Source organism: Pelobates fuscus, chromosome 2 (genome assembly GCF_036172605.1).
Source record: "Pelobates fuscus isolate aPelFus1 chromosome 2, aPelFus1.pri, whole genome shotgun sequence".
Lineage (NCBI taxonomy): Eukaryota > Metazoa > Chordata > Amphibia > Anura > Pelobatidae > Pelobates > Pelobates fuscus.
The window spans coordinates 388,290,344-388,308,111 of record NC_086318.1 but is presented as its reverse complement, the minus strand read 5'-3'; the positions used below and the strand labels follow the sequence as shown (position 1 = coordinate 388,308,111).

At 39.8% G+C, this 17,768-nt stretch overlaps 1 protein-coding gene across 1 annotated transcript in view; it reads left to right on the top strand.

Annotated features, from left to right (window-relative positions):
* Positions 1 to 1,941: 1,941 nt before the first annotated feature.
* The window catches only part of IARS2 (isoleucyl-tRNA synthetase 2, mitochondrial), a 74,810-nt gene continuing 58,983 nt past the window's right edge, over positions 1,942 to 17,768 (top strand). Inside the window, exons 1-6 of the mRNA XM_063443815.1 lie at positions 1,942 to 2,159; positions 5,044 to 5,166; positions 5,802 to 5,961; positions 11,512 to 11,660; positions 16,447 to 16,496; positions 17,423 to 17,532. Coding sequence (XP_063299885.1) covers positions 1,977 to 2,159; positions 5,044 to 5,166; positions 5,802 to 5,961; positions 11,512 to 11,660; positions 16,447 to 16,496; positions 17,423 to 17,532 — 775 coding nt within the window. The 5' untranslated portion in view covers positions 1,942 to 1,976. The remainder of the gene's footprint in view (positions 2,160 to 5,043; positions 5,167 to 5,801; positions 5,962 to 11,511; positions 11,661 to 16,446; positions 16,497 to 17,422; positions 17,533 to 17,768) is intronic.

The following is a 17,768-nucleotide window of genomic DNA, read 5'->3' as shown; positions in this document are numbered from 1 at the left end:
CTAACTTCCTGTTTGACCACATGGCTTGCCCAGCACAATGGAGGAGGGGAATACTACATCCGGTATTTTCGCACATGCTCCGTACACTACTGATTGTATCTTTGCCACGTGCAACCAACCGACCGATACACCAGTATATGCACGTACACATGCCACGTGGTAATCTCGGCCTACTAAATTTATTTTTTTACCGAGATTCCACCACAAGCGGACGCAATTCTAAATTTTGTATTTTATTTTTCAGACTTTACAAACATGTATCTGCTAAATATAAGGAAGAAAACATAACAGAAAACGTATGCCGTCTGGGGGAAGTTGACTTCGGCACTGGAGGCAACTCTAGGGTTAAACCGTTTGAACCGGTTTAACCTCTTGAATTAAGAGTGGTCCCATGTCCATCTGGCACTATAACAATTTAAAGGACCACTATAGGCACTGTGACAAAAGTACTCCTTTCCCTTGGTACCTTGTCCTGGGATTGGGGTGTTACACACAGTCTTTTCAGGCTTTAGAGACACTTCACACGCTGGATGAGGTAAAAGGACTTGCTCTTTTATTGTGGCTCCAAAATAAATGCACAGTAAGGTATAAAGGTAACAAAAATATACAAAACAAAAGCCTTGCTCTTCTGAGCACTAACTAAACAAAATAATCAGTTGGATGGCTTGTCCATTTCCCAACATAAACAACCTTACTGTTTCAGGTTTTCAGCTCTCTGTTTCCACTCACAGAAAGCAAACACAATCTCCCTCCTTCCTTGGCAGGGGAGTACTTAATAGCACTGGTAATTGACAATCCTTTTCAGGTGAGTTAAATTAGGATTCAAACTCTGGAACTGGACTTCTCATCTGTAGGTTACAAGCAACTTCCAAAATGTGGAGTGGAGCACTGGCCCACCCTACTCTCCAAGTACTCCACCCCAGGGCCCAAATATACACATATTTAAAGTGCAACATTCATAATAACATAACACATTTCCCTGGGGCTAATTACACAAAGTAGGATCCTTGCAAAATCTGGGGAGGTATATAGATTCCCTCCAGCACAATTCCTTGCTTTCGGTCACAGCACCCAGACCACTTTAGCTCAATGAAGTGGTTTCACCAGTTATAAATGAAGTTATAAATGAAGCTCAATGAAGTGGTCTGGGTGCCAGGTCCATCTAGGGTTAACCCTGCCTGCTGTAAACATAGCAGTTTCAGAGAACTGCTATGTTTACATATGGGTTAATCCAGCCTCTAGTGGCTGTCTCACTGACAGCCGCTAGAGGCGCTTCTCACTTTGATTTTCACAATGAGAAGACGCCAGCATCCATAGGAAAGCATTGAGAATGCTTTCCTATGGACTGGCTGAATGCGCGCGTGGCTTTTGCCGTGCATGCGCATTCAGCCGATGGCGGCCAAAGGAGGAGGAGAGTCCCCAACGCCAAGGGAGCCCGGCGCTGGAGAAAGGTAAGTGTTTAACCCCTTCCTCCAACTTCAGCCCGGAAGGAGGGGGGCTATGAGGGTGGGGGCACCCTCAGGGCACTATAGTGCCAGGAAAACGAGTATGTTTTCCTGGCACAATAGTGGTCCTTTAATGTATTTGAAGTTGTTATGGTGCCTGAAATGTTACTTTAAAAAATGTTTTGTTTTTTTTCAAAAGTGACAGTTGTCCTTTAAGAAATATAAACATGCTTTAACAGAGACCATCATAGATCCACTAAAGCATTTCATTATGGGCAAACCTGAAACCGAGTCAGCTGAGCTTGATGGGAGTTGTGTGTGTTTTTTTTGTGAAAGCTGGTTTATAACTGGTGAAAACACTAACAGTTTGGTCTGCAGCACACGCCAAATATTAAATAACTACATTTAGCCATGTGGCTGAGTGTGATCTGTGAACGCGTTGCTGTGAGTTCGGCGAGGTTTGTCCCTCGCAGGCTCCCTTCCTTTGACCCTCCCCGCTTGCCGTAGCTGCTGTAGCTGTCACTGTGGATCATGCTGACCCTGCTCCGCTGCCGGGGGTCTCTCACCCGCTGCCCCTGGAGGGTGAGGGCTGCCTCGGGGCTGACCAGCAGCCATGAGAGCTCCGGCCAGAGGAAATACCGGGACACGGTGCTGCTCCCAACCACAGCCTTCCCGGCCAGGAGGGACCCAGGCAGCGAGCTGAGAGTGCAAGAGGTCAGGGGCCACATGGGCTTAGGGATAGGGATAGGTCAGTGATGGCCAGGCTGTGCCAGGTCTCTGTGTGCTTTGTGTTTCCTATGGCACTCACATGGCTGGCTGGAAAATACACTCCATAAAACTGGAGTACCAAGACTTAGCCCTCACTGACCTACAGCTTGAGAACATTACATGGGGATTGTTTCTTTACACTTTACTAAAGTGACAATTCAAAGTGAATTCCAAATTTAAGATCAAAATAGCTTAACTGAGGGGGAAAAAAAATAAATCTCCAAGTCAGCTATTCTTATAATTCAACTACTCTGGCCTTAAAATTTGAAATTCACTTTGAATTTACTTTTAATACTCACTTTTTTTTTTTTTTTTTTTTTAAATATACCTGACTGTGTTTTGCACACGTGTAACTCAGAGCTGTAGCTTATTGAAAACTGAATGAAAAACCTTAGGGTAATATAGGGGACCTGGTGTAATTCTCCAACTCCGCTCTAGTCCTAGTTTGGCTGTTTTGCCATTTGGATTTCAGTTTGCAACTATTCAGAGTTTAGTGAATAAAGTCATGGGGTTTACAGTACACAAAATATGGGTGAAAACACAGCGAAATCCCTGTATTCTAAGGATACAGGTTTGGATATATTGCTTTTTATACTACAGGACCATTGAATGCTTCAATCTGATTGGTTGCTGAACGTTCTAAGGTGTGCATTATTTTCAGGGAGACGCACGGCTAAAGTAGTTCCAGTAACGTCTTGACCGCATTACAGTTGCGTAAGAAATTAGTCCTATATACAAGAGCGTTTTTTTTCCCCCCAATACTTTATTTTTGTGCGAAAGTCTTGTTACATCAGTAGCATACAATATTTGTTGTATATTGAATATATGACATAAGTATTTACAGTTTTCCAGATATATCACAGGTATTCCTTCGTCAGCCGACAATATCATGCATGTCATATAACAAGGACATTTCACTTTTTGTATTTTTCACATAACTTGAGTATCAAACCAGCAGTATGCATCGAACGACAAACTGTCTATGCTAATGAGGTTGTTGTTACGTAGTTAATGTTAAAATTCGGTTGGGGGTTGTTTCACCGATCCCTTATGATGCGGTCCTGGTCCGGCAAGGAGTTGTTGTGTCGGTGTTGTGTAGGGATTTGGGGCCCAACCCTCTTTCCGATATTGGAAAGAGATGGAGAAAAGAGGTAGAGCATGAGAGAAGATGAAGCAAAGAGGGGGGGGGGGGGGGAGAAGAGGAATAGAGAAATAAAAGGAGGTGGAATGAGTCAGGTCTGCGAAGCGCGGGGGCGTCCGATGTCTCACTTTCCATTCCTATCTGTTGAGGTGACGAGCGTTTTAATGACAAAAACTTGACAAACGTCTTGAAATACATCATCTGAACAATGTTTCGAGGTGTGGTAACTGTAGTATAAGCGGAATAATTGACTCCAGGCCGTTGAATTATTAGAAAAAATAATGCACACCCGAGGTGTAACGGCCACTCCGCTTCGCGTCGTGACCACATTCCCACCTCGGGTGTGCATTATTTTTCTAATAATTCAACAGCCTGTCGTCAATTATTCCTTACATACCCCTGCTGTAGCATTGCATGTCAGTGTTATTGGCTTTGTGACAATGCTGCGTTGTTGTATTTAATGGCATTACAATGCTTCTATAACACAGCCATTTGAAAGCTTTCATAGATATTCACTTAACCTTCAATTGTGCAGAATTAAAAAATTTCAAAATTGAAGCTAAAATAGCCAAGATGTGATTATAGCTGTGTTGGATAATGATTTCATATGACCTGTTTTTGGCTAATTTTTCCATTCTGATTATAATTTGGATACAATTTAAGAGATTAATAAATAATTACTATATATTTTAAGTGAATTGTGAATATATGTTCCTATTGCATGTGTTTTATACTTTAATACTTAATAAACAGCGATGTGCATATTGACTTATGTTTTATGAATCCTATAAAAGCTGATATTGTACTTTTTTCTTCAGTTTTCTTTGTTTTATACATTATTAATTTTATAGTGACTTTCCAAATGCCTTCTGACAGGGTTATTAAAGGACCACTATAGTGCCAGGAAAACATACTCGTTTTCCTGGCACTATAGTGCCCTGAGAGTCCCCCCACCCTCAGGGACCCCCTCCCGCCGGGCTCTGGTGTGAGGAAGGAGTTTCTCTGAAACTGCTATGTTTATAATAAAAAGGGTTAATCCTAGAGGGACCTGGCACCCAGACCACTTCATTAAGCTGAAGTGGTCTGGGTGCCTAGAGTGGTCCTTTAACTAAAGTGAAAATTGTCAGGTAGTGAATCTAAAGCAAATTTTACAATTCACACCTAAAGTGACACTAATGGCACCCAGACCACTTCAGCTCATTGAAGTGGTCTGGGTGAAGTGTCCCAGGTCACATAACCCTGCAAATATAGTTATTGCAGTTTTTAAGTAACTGCTAGTGTTAACTCCACCTCTAGTGGCTATCTACCAGATAGCCACGAGAGGATCTTCCGGGTCGATTCACCTAACTGACGCTGGACGTCCTCACGCTACGCATGGTGGCGTCCAGCGTCACCCAAAACCCCATAGGAAAGCATTATACATGCGCATGCGCATTAGGTCTCCCCCACCAGTGGACATTGACTGGGGAGGAGCGGAGGCGGAGCCCAAGCCAGTGCAGAGGGACATCAGCACTGGAATTAGGTAAGTGTCTAAAGGGGTTTTTAACACTTTCTGCACCATGGGTGGGAGCCACCAGATAGGGGGGCAGTATAGGAAGCTATAGTGCCAGGAAAACAATAGTGCCTCAGCAAAGCAGTGGCAATGTTCTTTTAATGTATATATTAGCAATGTTTATTTTGTCCACACAGGAAAGTAAGTTTTTAGAATTGTACAACTGGCAAAAAGCAAGAAAAACAAAGAAGGAATTTAGCCTTCATGATGGACCCCCTTATGCCAATGGTGACCCTCATGTCGGCCATGCCCTTAATAAGGTATGTTATAATTCTCAGAATTGGTGGGATTGCACTGTTTTATGAAATGTACAGTACTTTTTATTTTGTTAAAGGAACATTAAATCTGTATTCCTAATGCTATAGTGTTCTAGTCACTGTTGCAGGAGTAAAAAATAAAAGCTTACTCACCTTTTCAATGATTTATATTTATGTACTTTTATATTATTCTTTGTGGCATTTCTCACTATCCTAGCACTTTAACATAACGTGGAACATTGGCTACATTTATGTGATGTCTGTACAGTTGACCACAGATAGTGTACCACATGTAAAAGATACCCACATCCACAGATAATATACCACATTCATTATATTAATAAAGTGTAAATATCTTCTAATGTCTACGTACAGTGGGTATGTTCCAACATGCATCTAACAGCCATACAGATTGCTTTAAGTTAACTTATTATATCCATAATGAGCATGATTAACTGGTGTTGTCAGAAAGTGCTTGCTTTAGAACATATAGCAAGAACGTGTACGTGTGACAATATTTAAATATATAACGGGAATCACTACTCAGAATTCAAAATTCTTGAATGATGAGGATAATCAAATGTTGCATTATAGTCTGTTTGCTGTAATGTTAGCTGTTTTCTGCTTGCATTCTATAGATTTTGAAGGATATAACCAATCGTTTTCACATGATGAGAGGCTATAAGGTGAGCTACGTGCCTGGCTGGGACTGCCATGGCCTACCTATTGAACTGAGAGCTCTGGCAGAGTTAGGAGAGGAAGCTGAAAATCTTTCTGCACTGGAAATCCGAAGTAAAGGTAACACTGCTGTGTCTCACAACGAAAAGGATAGGCTTTGATAACTTAAAGCCACCTCTGCTGTTCCTTGAGCTTTACAGCAAGTCTAAATTGTGACTGCTTATTCAACAGAAACATCCACATTGAAATCCTTTTTTATTTATTTATTTATTTATTTTTATTTGATATTTACAAAATATACCTATTGTAAATATTTTATTTCCACAACCATGCAAGCTATAGATAACATTAAGTGCTGAAGCAGAGAAACATTTAACATTGATTTGGCTTTATTTCTTTATTAGTTATTTAAAGGTATGTCAGGCATGTTGTTATGTGAAAGCATTTTCCCCAACACTTGGTCATTAAGGAATAAAAAGCCCTGCCATGTTTGAGATAAATCCATGTACTAATACAAATTATTACTATTGCTGGTATTTATATAGCGTCAGCATATTCCTTAGCGCTATACAATATTATCAAAAAGGGGGAGATTTAACAATAAATGAGACAATTACAAAAACTTACAGGAACAATAGGTTGACGTGGGCCCTGCTCAAACGAGCTTACAGTCTATAGGAGGTGGGGCATAAAACACAACAGGACAGAAGGTAGCAATCAAACAATGTGGAGTGAAGCAGAGCTGAAGGAGAGAATAGAGTGCCGCCCTTTAGGAGAGAGCAAGAGACAGGTATGTGAGGTAGAGGTTACTTTGGGAGGCCATAAGCTTTCTAAAGAAATGGTATTTGAGGCACTTTTTAAATAATTAAAGACTAGGGGAGAGCTTGATGGTCGTAGGCAGGCTATTCCAAAGGAAAGGAGTTACCCGCGAGAAGTCCTGCAAGCGTGAGTTGGCCATACGGGTGCGAGCAACTGACAGAAGAAGGTTATGGGCAGAGCGGAGAGACCGAGAAGGGGCATACTTGCGGATCAGTGAAGAGATATAGGAGGGGATAGAATTGGTTAGTGCTTTATAGGTGTGGATTAGTACCTTGAATTGACTTCTAAAGGATACTGGAAGCCAATGCAAGGACTGACAGAAGGGAGAGGTGTAAGCGGAGCGACAGGAGAGGAAAATCAGTCTAGCTACAGCATTCATTACAGACTGCAGCGGGGCAATACGACTTGTGGGAAGACCTATTAGGAGAGAGTTACAATAATCAATGCGAGAGATTACTAGAGCATGGACAAGCTCCTTAGTAGCATCCTGCGTAAGAAAGGGGCGGATGCGGGCTATGTTTTTTAAGGTGTAATCTACAGGATTTGGTAACAGACTGTATGTGAGGCTCAAATGTGATGCCAGAATCAAATATAATGCCAAGACAGCGCACTTGCAAGTTTGGGCTGATGTGGGTGCCACCAACTTGAAGGGAGAACGAGAGAGAAGTATCATTATTGGTAGGAGGAAAGATAAGAAGTTCAGTTTTAGAGAAATTGAGTTTCAAAAACCTGGAGGACATCTAATAAGAGATGGAAGAAAGGCAAACAGTGACACGTTGCAGAACGGCAGGGGAGCGGTCTGGAGAGGAGAAATATATCTGGGTGTCATCAGTGTACAGGTGGTATTGAAATCCAAATGAGGTGATAAGTTTTCCAAGTAAGGCAGTATAAAGAGAAAATAGAAGGGGACCAAGTACAGAGCCTTGGGGGACTCCAACAGAGACAGGACGAAGGGAGGAGGTATCATTAGAAAAGGAGACACTGAATGAGCGTTTGGAGAGATAAGAGAAAAACCAAGAGAGGACAGTGTCACAGAGACCAAGTTTGGAGAAGGAGCACATGGTCAACAGTGTCAAAGGCAGCAGAGAGGTCAAGAATAATTAGTATAGAGTAGTGCCCTTTGGATTTAGCTGTGATTAGGTCATTAGTGACTTTAACCCCTTAAGACCGCAGGACGTACCATGCCGTCCTTATTTGGGCGGCTCTAAACGCCGCAGGACGGCATGGTACGTCCTGGGCGGTCTTACCCCCCACGTGGCCGGCGGAACATGGCCGCTGCAGATCGCGGTCGGGGGGCATGCCTGGCCCCCCAGGCAGCCCCCCTGTGCCTGGGGACCGCGGTCTGCAGCTTCCGATCGCAGTGACAGGCTGTCACTGCGATCGGTATTTACCATGTGTCAGCCGATTTTAAAATCGGCTGACACATGGAGCCGGCGGAATTCTCTGCAGCAGATCGCAGCCAGTCACTGTGATCACTGATCCTGTGTGTCAGCCAGTGATGTAAAATCACTGGCTGACACTGTCTCTGCCCCTCTCCTCCCCTATTAACCCCTTAATGTAAAAAAAAAAAAAAAAATTAAAGTTAAAAATAAAATACACTTACATCATTTATATATATATATATTATATATATGATCTATATATAATATATATATATATATATATATACGCACACATTTACACATACACTAAGTGTATTTTAATATTTATATATATAATTATATATATATATTATCAAAATACACGTAGAAGGATATTGATTAAATATATACATAATTATAATTATATATATATATATATATATTTTAATAAAAAAATATGTAAATACGTAAAAAAAAATAAAATAAAAAAATAAATAATTAAAAATATATATGTGTGTAATTTCATTCTAACTGTATTTTGATAATATATATATATCTATATATATATATATATAGATATCAAAATACACGTAGAACGAAATAATATATATATGTATATACCCAAGTGTATACGTATACATCACTATATGTATACCTATATATAAATAAAAATAATAGTAAAAAAATTATATACATATATATATATATATATATATACACACACACGTGTATATATAATAATTTTACATATATATTTATGTAATAATTTTACATAATTAGGTATCCTAATTAATTACAATTAGCGGGACCTGCCTAACAACCCAGGCCGAAAGTATAGGGAATTTAATTTGCTAGCACTATATTTAACCCTATAACTTTCCAAGACACTATAAAACCTGTACATGGGGGGTACTGTTTTACTCGGGAGACATCGCTGAATACAAATATTTGTGTTTCAAAACCGTAAAATTTATTACAACAATGATATCGTCAGGGAAAGTGAAATTTATTGCCTTTTTCGCACACAAACGGCACTTACACTGACGATATTTTTGCTGTCATACTTTTTACTGTTTTGAAACACAAATATTTGTGTTCAGCAAAGTCTCCGGAGTATAACAGTACCCCTCATGTACAGGTTTTATGGTGTTTTCAAAAGTTACAGAGTCAAATATAAGGCTTGCGTTTCAGTTTTTTCACAATGAAATTCGCCAGATTGGTTACGTTGGCTTTGAGACCGTAAAGTAGCCCAGAAATAAGAATTACCTCCATAATGGCATACCATTTGCAAAAGTAGACAACCCAAGGTATTGCAAATGGGGTATGTTCAGTCTTTTTTAGTAGCCACTTAGTCACAAACACTGGGCAAAATTGGCTTTCAAATTAGTTTTTTGCATTTTTCACACACAAACAAATATTAACGTTAACTTTGGCTAGTGTTTGTGACCAAGTGGCTACTAAAAAAGACTGGACATACCCCATTTGCAATACCTTGGGTTGTCTACTTTTGCAAATGGTATGCCATCATGGGGGTAATTTTCATTCCTGGGCTACCATACAGTCTCAAAGGCAACATAACCAAACTGGCAAATTTCAATGTGAAAAAACTGAAAAGTGTAACATGCTATATTTGACCCTGTAACTTCCCAAAACACCATAAAACCTGTACATAGGGGGTACTGTTTTACACGTGAGACATCGCTGAATACAAATATGTGTATTTTATTGCAGTAAAAGCAAACCGTATTATGACATTCACAGTTAGAATGTCACATAGAACTAAGAAAATTTAAAAAAATCATATTTTCTCTCATTTTTTTATATTTTATTCATATTACGTTATGTTCCATACCTAAATATTTGATGTTAAATGAAAGCCCTGTTTCCCCTGAACAAAATGATATATAATAAGTGTGGGTGCATTTAATATGAAAGAGGTAAATTATTGTTGAACAGACATATAGTCAAAATCTGTGGTTTGTTTACATTTTTTTTGGTTCACAACTTGTACATTTGGCTGCGGTCTTAAGGGGTTAATAAAAACAGTGTTAGTAGAGTGGAGGGGCGGAAGCCAGACTGAAGAGGGTCAAGGAGAGAGTTGGAATTGAGGAAACAAGTCAGACGGGTAAAGACAAGTCTTTCCAGAAGCTTTGAGGAAAAAGGGAGCAGGGATATGGGACGATAGTTAGAAGGGGAGAATGGGTCAAGAGATGTGTTGTTTTTTTTTTTTTTCTTTTTTTTTAACCCCTTAAGGACACATGATGTGTGTGACATGTCATGATTCCCTTTTATTCCAGAAGTTTGGTCCTTAAGGGGTTAAAGATGGGTATTACAGTAGCATGTTTAAGGGCAGCTGGGACAACACCAGAAGAGAGAGAGCAGTTGAAGATATGTGTTAAGGAAGGCACAAGACTAGAGGAGATAGATCCGATAAGGTGAGACAGGATAGGATCAATCGGGCAAGTGGTGGGACGAGAGGAAAGGAGAAGTGCAGCCACCTCTTGTTCAGTAGCCTGGGAGAAAGTCTGAAGGGTAGGAAAGGCATGATCCAAATGTGGTTGAGAAAGAGAGGGGCAAGGTGGTGGGAATTCTTTCCTTAGCTGTTCAATCTTGCCGATAAAGTAGCATGCAAAGCTATCGGCTGTAAGGTTAGTTTGAGGGGTGGCCACAGCAGGGCAAAGAAGAGCGTTAAAGGTACTAAACAGATGCCTGGGATTGCAGGAGCATGAGCTAATGAGGGGAGGAAAGTATGACTGTTTGGCAAGGGCTGTGCTGTATAAATGCAACATGAATTTGTAGTGGAGGAAGTCAGACTGGGTGCGTGACTTCCTCTAGCAGCGTTCAGCAGAACGGGAGCATCTCTGCAGGTAGCGTGTTGATTTAGTGTGCCACGGATGGGGGCGTGTTCTCATCAAGGTGCATGTTTGGAGCAGGGCTGCAGCCTCCAGGGTAGAGGGTAGTGTTATATGAGGAGATAGCCAGTGAGGGACAGGATAAATTTGGGATGGATAGAAGTTGGGAATCAATATTAGCTGATAGCTGCTGGAGGTCAATATAAAAGCTGATTTGTCCTATATATAGCCCTGTCTACTGAAAACTGACAGCAAATTTGGAACATGGGTAGGAACAGTGTCTCAGTATTACTTCAGTGAATGACCCTCATTTTCACTCACAATTAATCAAGGGCATTTGAAACAGGTGTGCCTGGATCTGTGAGAATAGAGCGCTAAAGAGGATCTGACATTTTAAGGATTATAAAAGCTTTATTTTTAAGTGTAACTCAGGAGCCATTGTAAAGCTGTATTAATAAAATAACAAAAAGTCAAACAAGCTAGCAGTAAATGATAACAATTTAGGTGCCCAAGTGCCACATACTTAGCAAACTCTGTCAGCATTTTCATGTAATCTTTACCAGTATGCCTTACAATAAGACATGTGTGGTATTTAGTTTCAAATGATGTAACTAAACCATCCCTGCTATTTCATTTAGCTAGGGTGTTTGCAGAGAAGGCAATTGAAAAGCAGAAATCGTCTTTCATTCGCTGGGGGATAATGGCAGACTGGGAGAAATGTTACTATACGTTTGATCCGAAGTATGAAGCAAAGCAATTGGATGTGTTCTACAAAATGTACGACAAGGTACTGAAATCTAATTTTTCTGTTTATCTAGAGTTAACTCTTAGAACACAAGCACAGGATGTAGTCTCTCGAGGGGAATATTGATTTGCTCACAAGAATGTTCAATGCTGTGTTTCTTGCAATAAATTGATGGCATACTGAGAGAAATTGGGGAAAAAACATTTCCGTTCCAAGGCTAGCATAATGGGTGTTTTTTGCACACAGGATAAAACAGAGTTTATGTTATACTTATTTTTCATCATTATGTGGAAGCCTGATAATAAACATGCATGCATTTAATAATACATTTTTAAATTGGGATATATCTAAAGCAGCTGGCAAAAGCTGCATATCACACGTCTGCTGCCTTTACAAGCCCTCTCTTTTTTTTTTTTTGTTGGCCCTGATTTTCTGCAGTTGTCTGATTAAATATTTCTCATTGCTTCTCAATGAGAAGCAAGGCAGGTGCTCTGAGCATTTGCCTGCCTCTTGGGTTTAGCTGCACTGAGCTAAGCAAGCAAGGAAGTTAGACATTTATCTGATAGACAATTAGGGGGGAGTAACAAAGTTAATTTATGAAAGTTACATTGAAATCTGACATTTGTGTAAAGCATATTGTGAGGGTTATGCTACTAGGAAATCTTACTAAAATAGTTTCAGAAACTTCGGTTGTATTGGAAATTGGTTTTGTTGGAAAATAGTTTCATACATTAACTCTTTGTGTCCCAGAGGCATGCTTTTCACCCCTTAAGGACACATGACATGTGTGACATGTCATGATTCCCTTTTATTCAAGAAGTTTGGTCCTTAGCCCCTTAAGGACCAAACTTCTGGAATAAAAGGGAATCATGACATGTCACACGTCATGTGTCGTTAAGGGGTTAATATCCAATTATTAGATCTTCCTTTCTAAATGTCATTCCTCTGTTAGTGGAACAGTCAGCAAATTTTTAATCTACAGATGACTTTGAGAAATGAATCAATAGTCTATAGCTTTCACTGTATGCAAACTATCAAGAATATAGATTTGCAATGTCTTACACAAGCTTCAAGGTTGAGTTTAAAGGTAAATAGGGTAATAAAAGATTTTGTAATAAAGTTGCTCTCGTAAATCTTTCCATAAAAAACATGGAGAGGGTACATTACCCCAGGGACCTTTCTAATTGCTTGGCAACTTTAAGGTTTTCAGTTTTTTTTCCCTATAACTGTGGTTGAAATTCAGTTTATTCATATTTAATGTTTTGGAGGTTATGACTAGTTATTATTCATAATGCACAAATATATTTCTGAGCACAGTGCAACCCGGTACACACCATACTAGTAGTTTTTCAAATAAAATACTCAGTGTGTGTAAAGAGAGGGGGTAGTGTGTTTCCTGGTGTTGGGTCTGTTGTGGCTACAAGTATTGCATTTTGCCGGTACAAATTTGCAACTCTGGCTACATTTAAATATTCAGGAGCTTAATTTTATATTTATTTTTGTAGTTTGCAGTGAAGTTATGTTAACTTCCAACTTATGAACCAAAACAAAATCTAAATTTGGTTATATGTATTTGTTCCAGCGTAATTTAAGGGTTCCCCTTTAAAAGCCCCCATACATATTAAATATTGTTTTGTTTTTTTTCAAGGACAGAAATTATATTCTCTCAATGTCATATATGTATACCTAACAGAACCTTGGGCATAAAACATTTGTTTTCACATTTTTGCTTATAATAATTTTTACCCACAAAAAAGAACTTAAAGGGACACTATAGTCACCCAGACCACTTCAGCTCAATGAAGTGGTCTGGGGGCCAGGTCCCCCAGGTTTTAACCCTTCAGATGTAAACATAGCAGTTTCAGAGAAACTGGGTTAAAATAGGGTTATTAGGTCCCCCCCTCCTTTGTGTCCCCCCTCCTGCTGGGCAGGGGTTAAAAGCCTCTTCAGCCATTTACCTTAATCCAGTGCCGGGCTTGCTTGGCGCTGGTGACCTCTCCTCCCCCTGCCGACGTCAGCTCTAGAGTGAAGCCGAATGTGCATGCACGGCCAGAGCCGCGCGCGCATTAAAACCGCCCATAGGAAAGCATTACTCAATGCTTTCCTATGGGGATCTGAACTCACACTGCGTGCGTTCAATGAAATTTTCACACTGAGAATCGCGGAAGCGGCCTCTAGTGGCTGTCAGGGAGACAGCCACTAGAGGCTGGATTAACCCTGCAGTGTAAACATAGCAGTTTCTCTACACTTAATATAGCCCTAAAACAGCATTAAACCTTACTGTACAGTAATGCTAACACTAACCCTTTCTTTACCTTATCCCTAACTCAGAGGAATTCCCTCTTCTAAAAGATTTCCCTACTTAAAGGGATTCCATAGTGTAAGGAATATACAATGGGACCCCGGTTTACAAATTTATTGTATTGTCCGGGACGTTTCTTATTGCGAAAAATTTGTAAACCGAAACGTGGTTTCCCGTAGGAATGCATTGAAAACCAATTAGTCCTTTCGGGAGGTCAGAAAAAAGTCAAAATGAGCTGGCATGGAAACCAACCCACAATGCAGAACACACAATAAAAGGCATGCAAACGACGAAGCTCAGCTCCCTACCTTTCCACAGCTTGAGAAACGCACCAAAAAGTCCCAAAACAACTGCAAACAATTTCCAGAATGGCTCCAAAACTCGATGCAAAAGCCGCTCCAACACCTCCACACTCGACGTCATGTGCTACCCACAGGCTCCAGCATGCAGGGGGCGGTGCTATAAACCTCCCAGGTGCAATGCATCATGGGGAAACATGCTTTGGATTGCGATTTTTTTTATTTATTTATTTTTTAATTTTTTTTTTTTTTTTTCTCTTTTGGGTCAACCGAGGCTTTATTTTCAATGGAATTTCATTTGTAAACTGAAAATTATGTTAACTGAGTCGTTTGTACGTTGCCTATGTATATATGTGTATATATATATATATATATATATATATATATATATATATATATATATGTATATATATATATATATATATATATACACCCCTCCCTCACGGCCCACCCTACTCCCTGGCATGGAAAGGGTTACAAAATCTTTTACACTTACCGATTCCAGCGCCAATCTACCTCGGCACTGTGCCTCCTCCAACGTCAACTTCAATGCTTTCCAATGGGGATTTTACTGATGCTGGATATCCTCTTGCAGAGCGTTAGGGTGTCCAGCGTCACACGACCAAAGGTCAGTTAGCCACCAGGAAGTGCCTCTAGTGGCTGTCTGATTGACAGCCATTAGAGGCAGTCTAAGTCCTGCAATGCAAACATTGCATTTTCTCAAAACCTGCATCCAGAGCACTTCAATGAGCTGAAGTCGCCTGGGTGCCTTTGGTGACCCTTTAAATAGCAGAGAGCAATCTATGATTTTCATCCACTGGTGTTTGCAACATGAAAAGGACATCGACATCTCCCATTCATGCTGAAGTTTGGCAAAACCCAGCACTGATCACATTCAGAAAGAGGGCATTCAGGGAGACTCTAGGTGTCTTGCTCAGACTATGGGCCGCCCAGAATCACAGTGGCTAAGCTCGATTTGCTCTTCTGTGGTGATTTAAAGGGATGTAAAGGGCTGTATACAAGCGCTCACTTTGAGCATTGCATACATCTCATTGGTCAGTCTGGTGCCACCAAATATGGTCCAGCTGACAGAGGAGGGCACCAGGTAGTGATTAAGCAGGGATTTAACCATGCTCACACCAAAACGTTAGTACGTTCCCTGCTGCACTAACGTTGCTAAAGCCCACGATTGTTAGGACGGCATGGATCATTTTAATGCCCTTAAGAAATAGGTATTTTTTCAAACCTTATCACCCCCTATTTCTTTGTACCATTTATTGTTTGATGAGATGACCAAAGTCCAAGCTTAGTTGGAAATATGTTTAAACTCTGCTGTCAACTTGTCTCAACGCACTGTTTAGTTAGTAAACATTCTGCATTGAATGGCCAGGTGTCGTCCTTCTATTCAGACCTTTTGTGCTCATGTTGGCTACTGGACATGGCTACTTGACAAATATACACATTGGATGAAAAGACTGTGTTAAAGGAACTCTCCAAGCACCATAACCACTACAGCTTGCTCTAGGGTAAGGAGTCACACCATTTGTGAACTGGTTTGACTTCTTTCCTGAGGACTGCTTGGGCACCGTTCCCCATCTCCACTATTGATGCATAAGAAGTTGACTTAGCTTATTCCCTGAGAGCATTGGCCTGCCTTAGAGCATAGCATTAGTACTCAGCTCAGAAGAGCAAACGGAAATTCCTACTTAGGAACTTCTGGCCCTCTGGTGTTAGAGGTGCATGGAGTATTCCTTAGTGGAACTGTCACTTCAGTAAACATTACACAATGGAATAAATCATAGAAATTCACCTCTGACGTGTGTTAACCAATTTTTAATGTAATGCTTTTAAAAAATATATAAATTTTATTGATAGTAAATATTTCAGAGAGTGACCTCACAATGCAAATAAGGAGAACAGAAAAATTGTTTCAGTTTTTCCTCTTTCAATAACCATGTTTAACGGTAGAAAAGGGCGATATTTAAAATGGTGTTTGATTAGCATCCAAGATGGAGGGAATCAGTTTCATTGATATATGTGTGGGTTTTTATATTAGATTTTAATTTCAGACCTCATAAAATCATGAGAAGTAACTGTTCCGCTTCAGATAAAAAATATTTTTTTAGATGGATCTTATGTAAATGTGCTTTTAAATGTGTTTCTTTTAATATCATGACTATATTTGTATAACTTAGCGTGACTCATAAAACATTTCACCCAATTCTAGGGTCTCATATACCAGGATTACAAACCCGTCTTTTGGTCGCCTTCAACAAGGTGAGGATATTTTCTTTTCTTTAATTTGGCTAATCAGTCTTCAAAAGCAACATTCTGTATTTATAGAACAAACTGCTCAATAAAAATATATTTGCAAAAAAAACCAAAAAACAGACTTTGAAATGGAATTCAATACTAATATATTATCAAATCCCAGTTGCTTCCCTTATCACATGTTGTAGCTATTAACTTCTAATGTAGAATGTCAAGCTTCTCAAACCGGTCTTTAAGAAGGAACTCCAAAGCTTCAAATTTGATGGAACCCACCACCCCCCTATCCTGATTAGACAGCTGCATATTCCAAAAATCCTGAACCATTGTTGGCCATTTAAGGACTATTTTGAAGAATACTGTTCTATTGCAATGTCTAGTGTTTGTGTAATTGGGCCATTACAGGCATAAGGTGTAACAAGGCACATATATGATAGAACTGGTGGGATGTTTTAAGGATGGGATGGCTGAACAAAGCTCTTGTTCAATCCAAGTGACAATTCAAAGTAAATTTCAATTTTAAGGCCAAAAAAGCTGTATTGAAAATATAGCCGTCTTACAGAATATTTAAATTTTAGTTACTTTTACCTTGAATGAGATGTTACAGGGAAAATCATCCTTTTGGCCATCTGAAGGTTTGCTATTGGTTGAGCTCCATACGTAGAATTTACTAGCGTCAATTTGTAGGTATTCATTTAATGAAAGAGTAATAGTTGAGTTGGTACATTTCAAAGCTGTATGGCACTATGATAATACTGAATATCAATGGAGTCTATCCCTGACCCCTCCAGCTGCTGTTGTATTACATTTCCAATAATTCTTTACAAGATGTTGGCCATCATTAAATGATTGGAATCGTAGTCTATTAACAGATGGTGAGTCAGTGCTGAATACCTCTTCTACACACTTTACTAATATGAATCCCCTCCATGCAGAACAGCTCTGGCCGAGGCAGAATTGGAGTACAATCCTCAGCATGTCAGCCGCTCCATTTTTGCAAAGTTTCCCGTGCAGCAGCCTCCTCCCAAGCTGGCATCGATGATAGGTATTGTTTTGTGAACAACATAACGTAATCTGCTGCATATTGTGTTGTTTTGTTTGAAGGAAAGCAAAATAGAGATTTCACTGTATTTTATCTTTGAGATAAGTGGCTGTTGCATGTAATGTGTTTTTTGTTTTTGTTTTAATACATTGAGCATTATATTAGCAAGCTGAATGTTTACTAAACATTTCACTTCTTTTAGACACATTTTATGTTCTAGAGATATGAAATCCGTGACA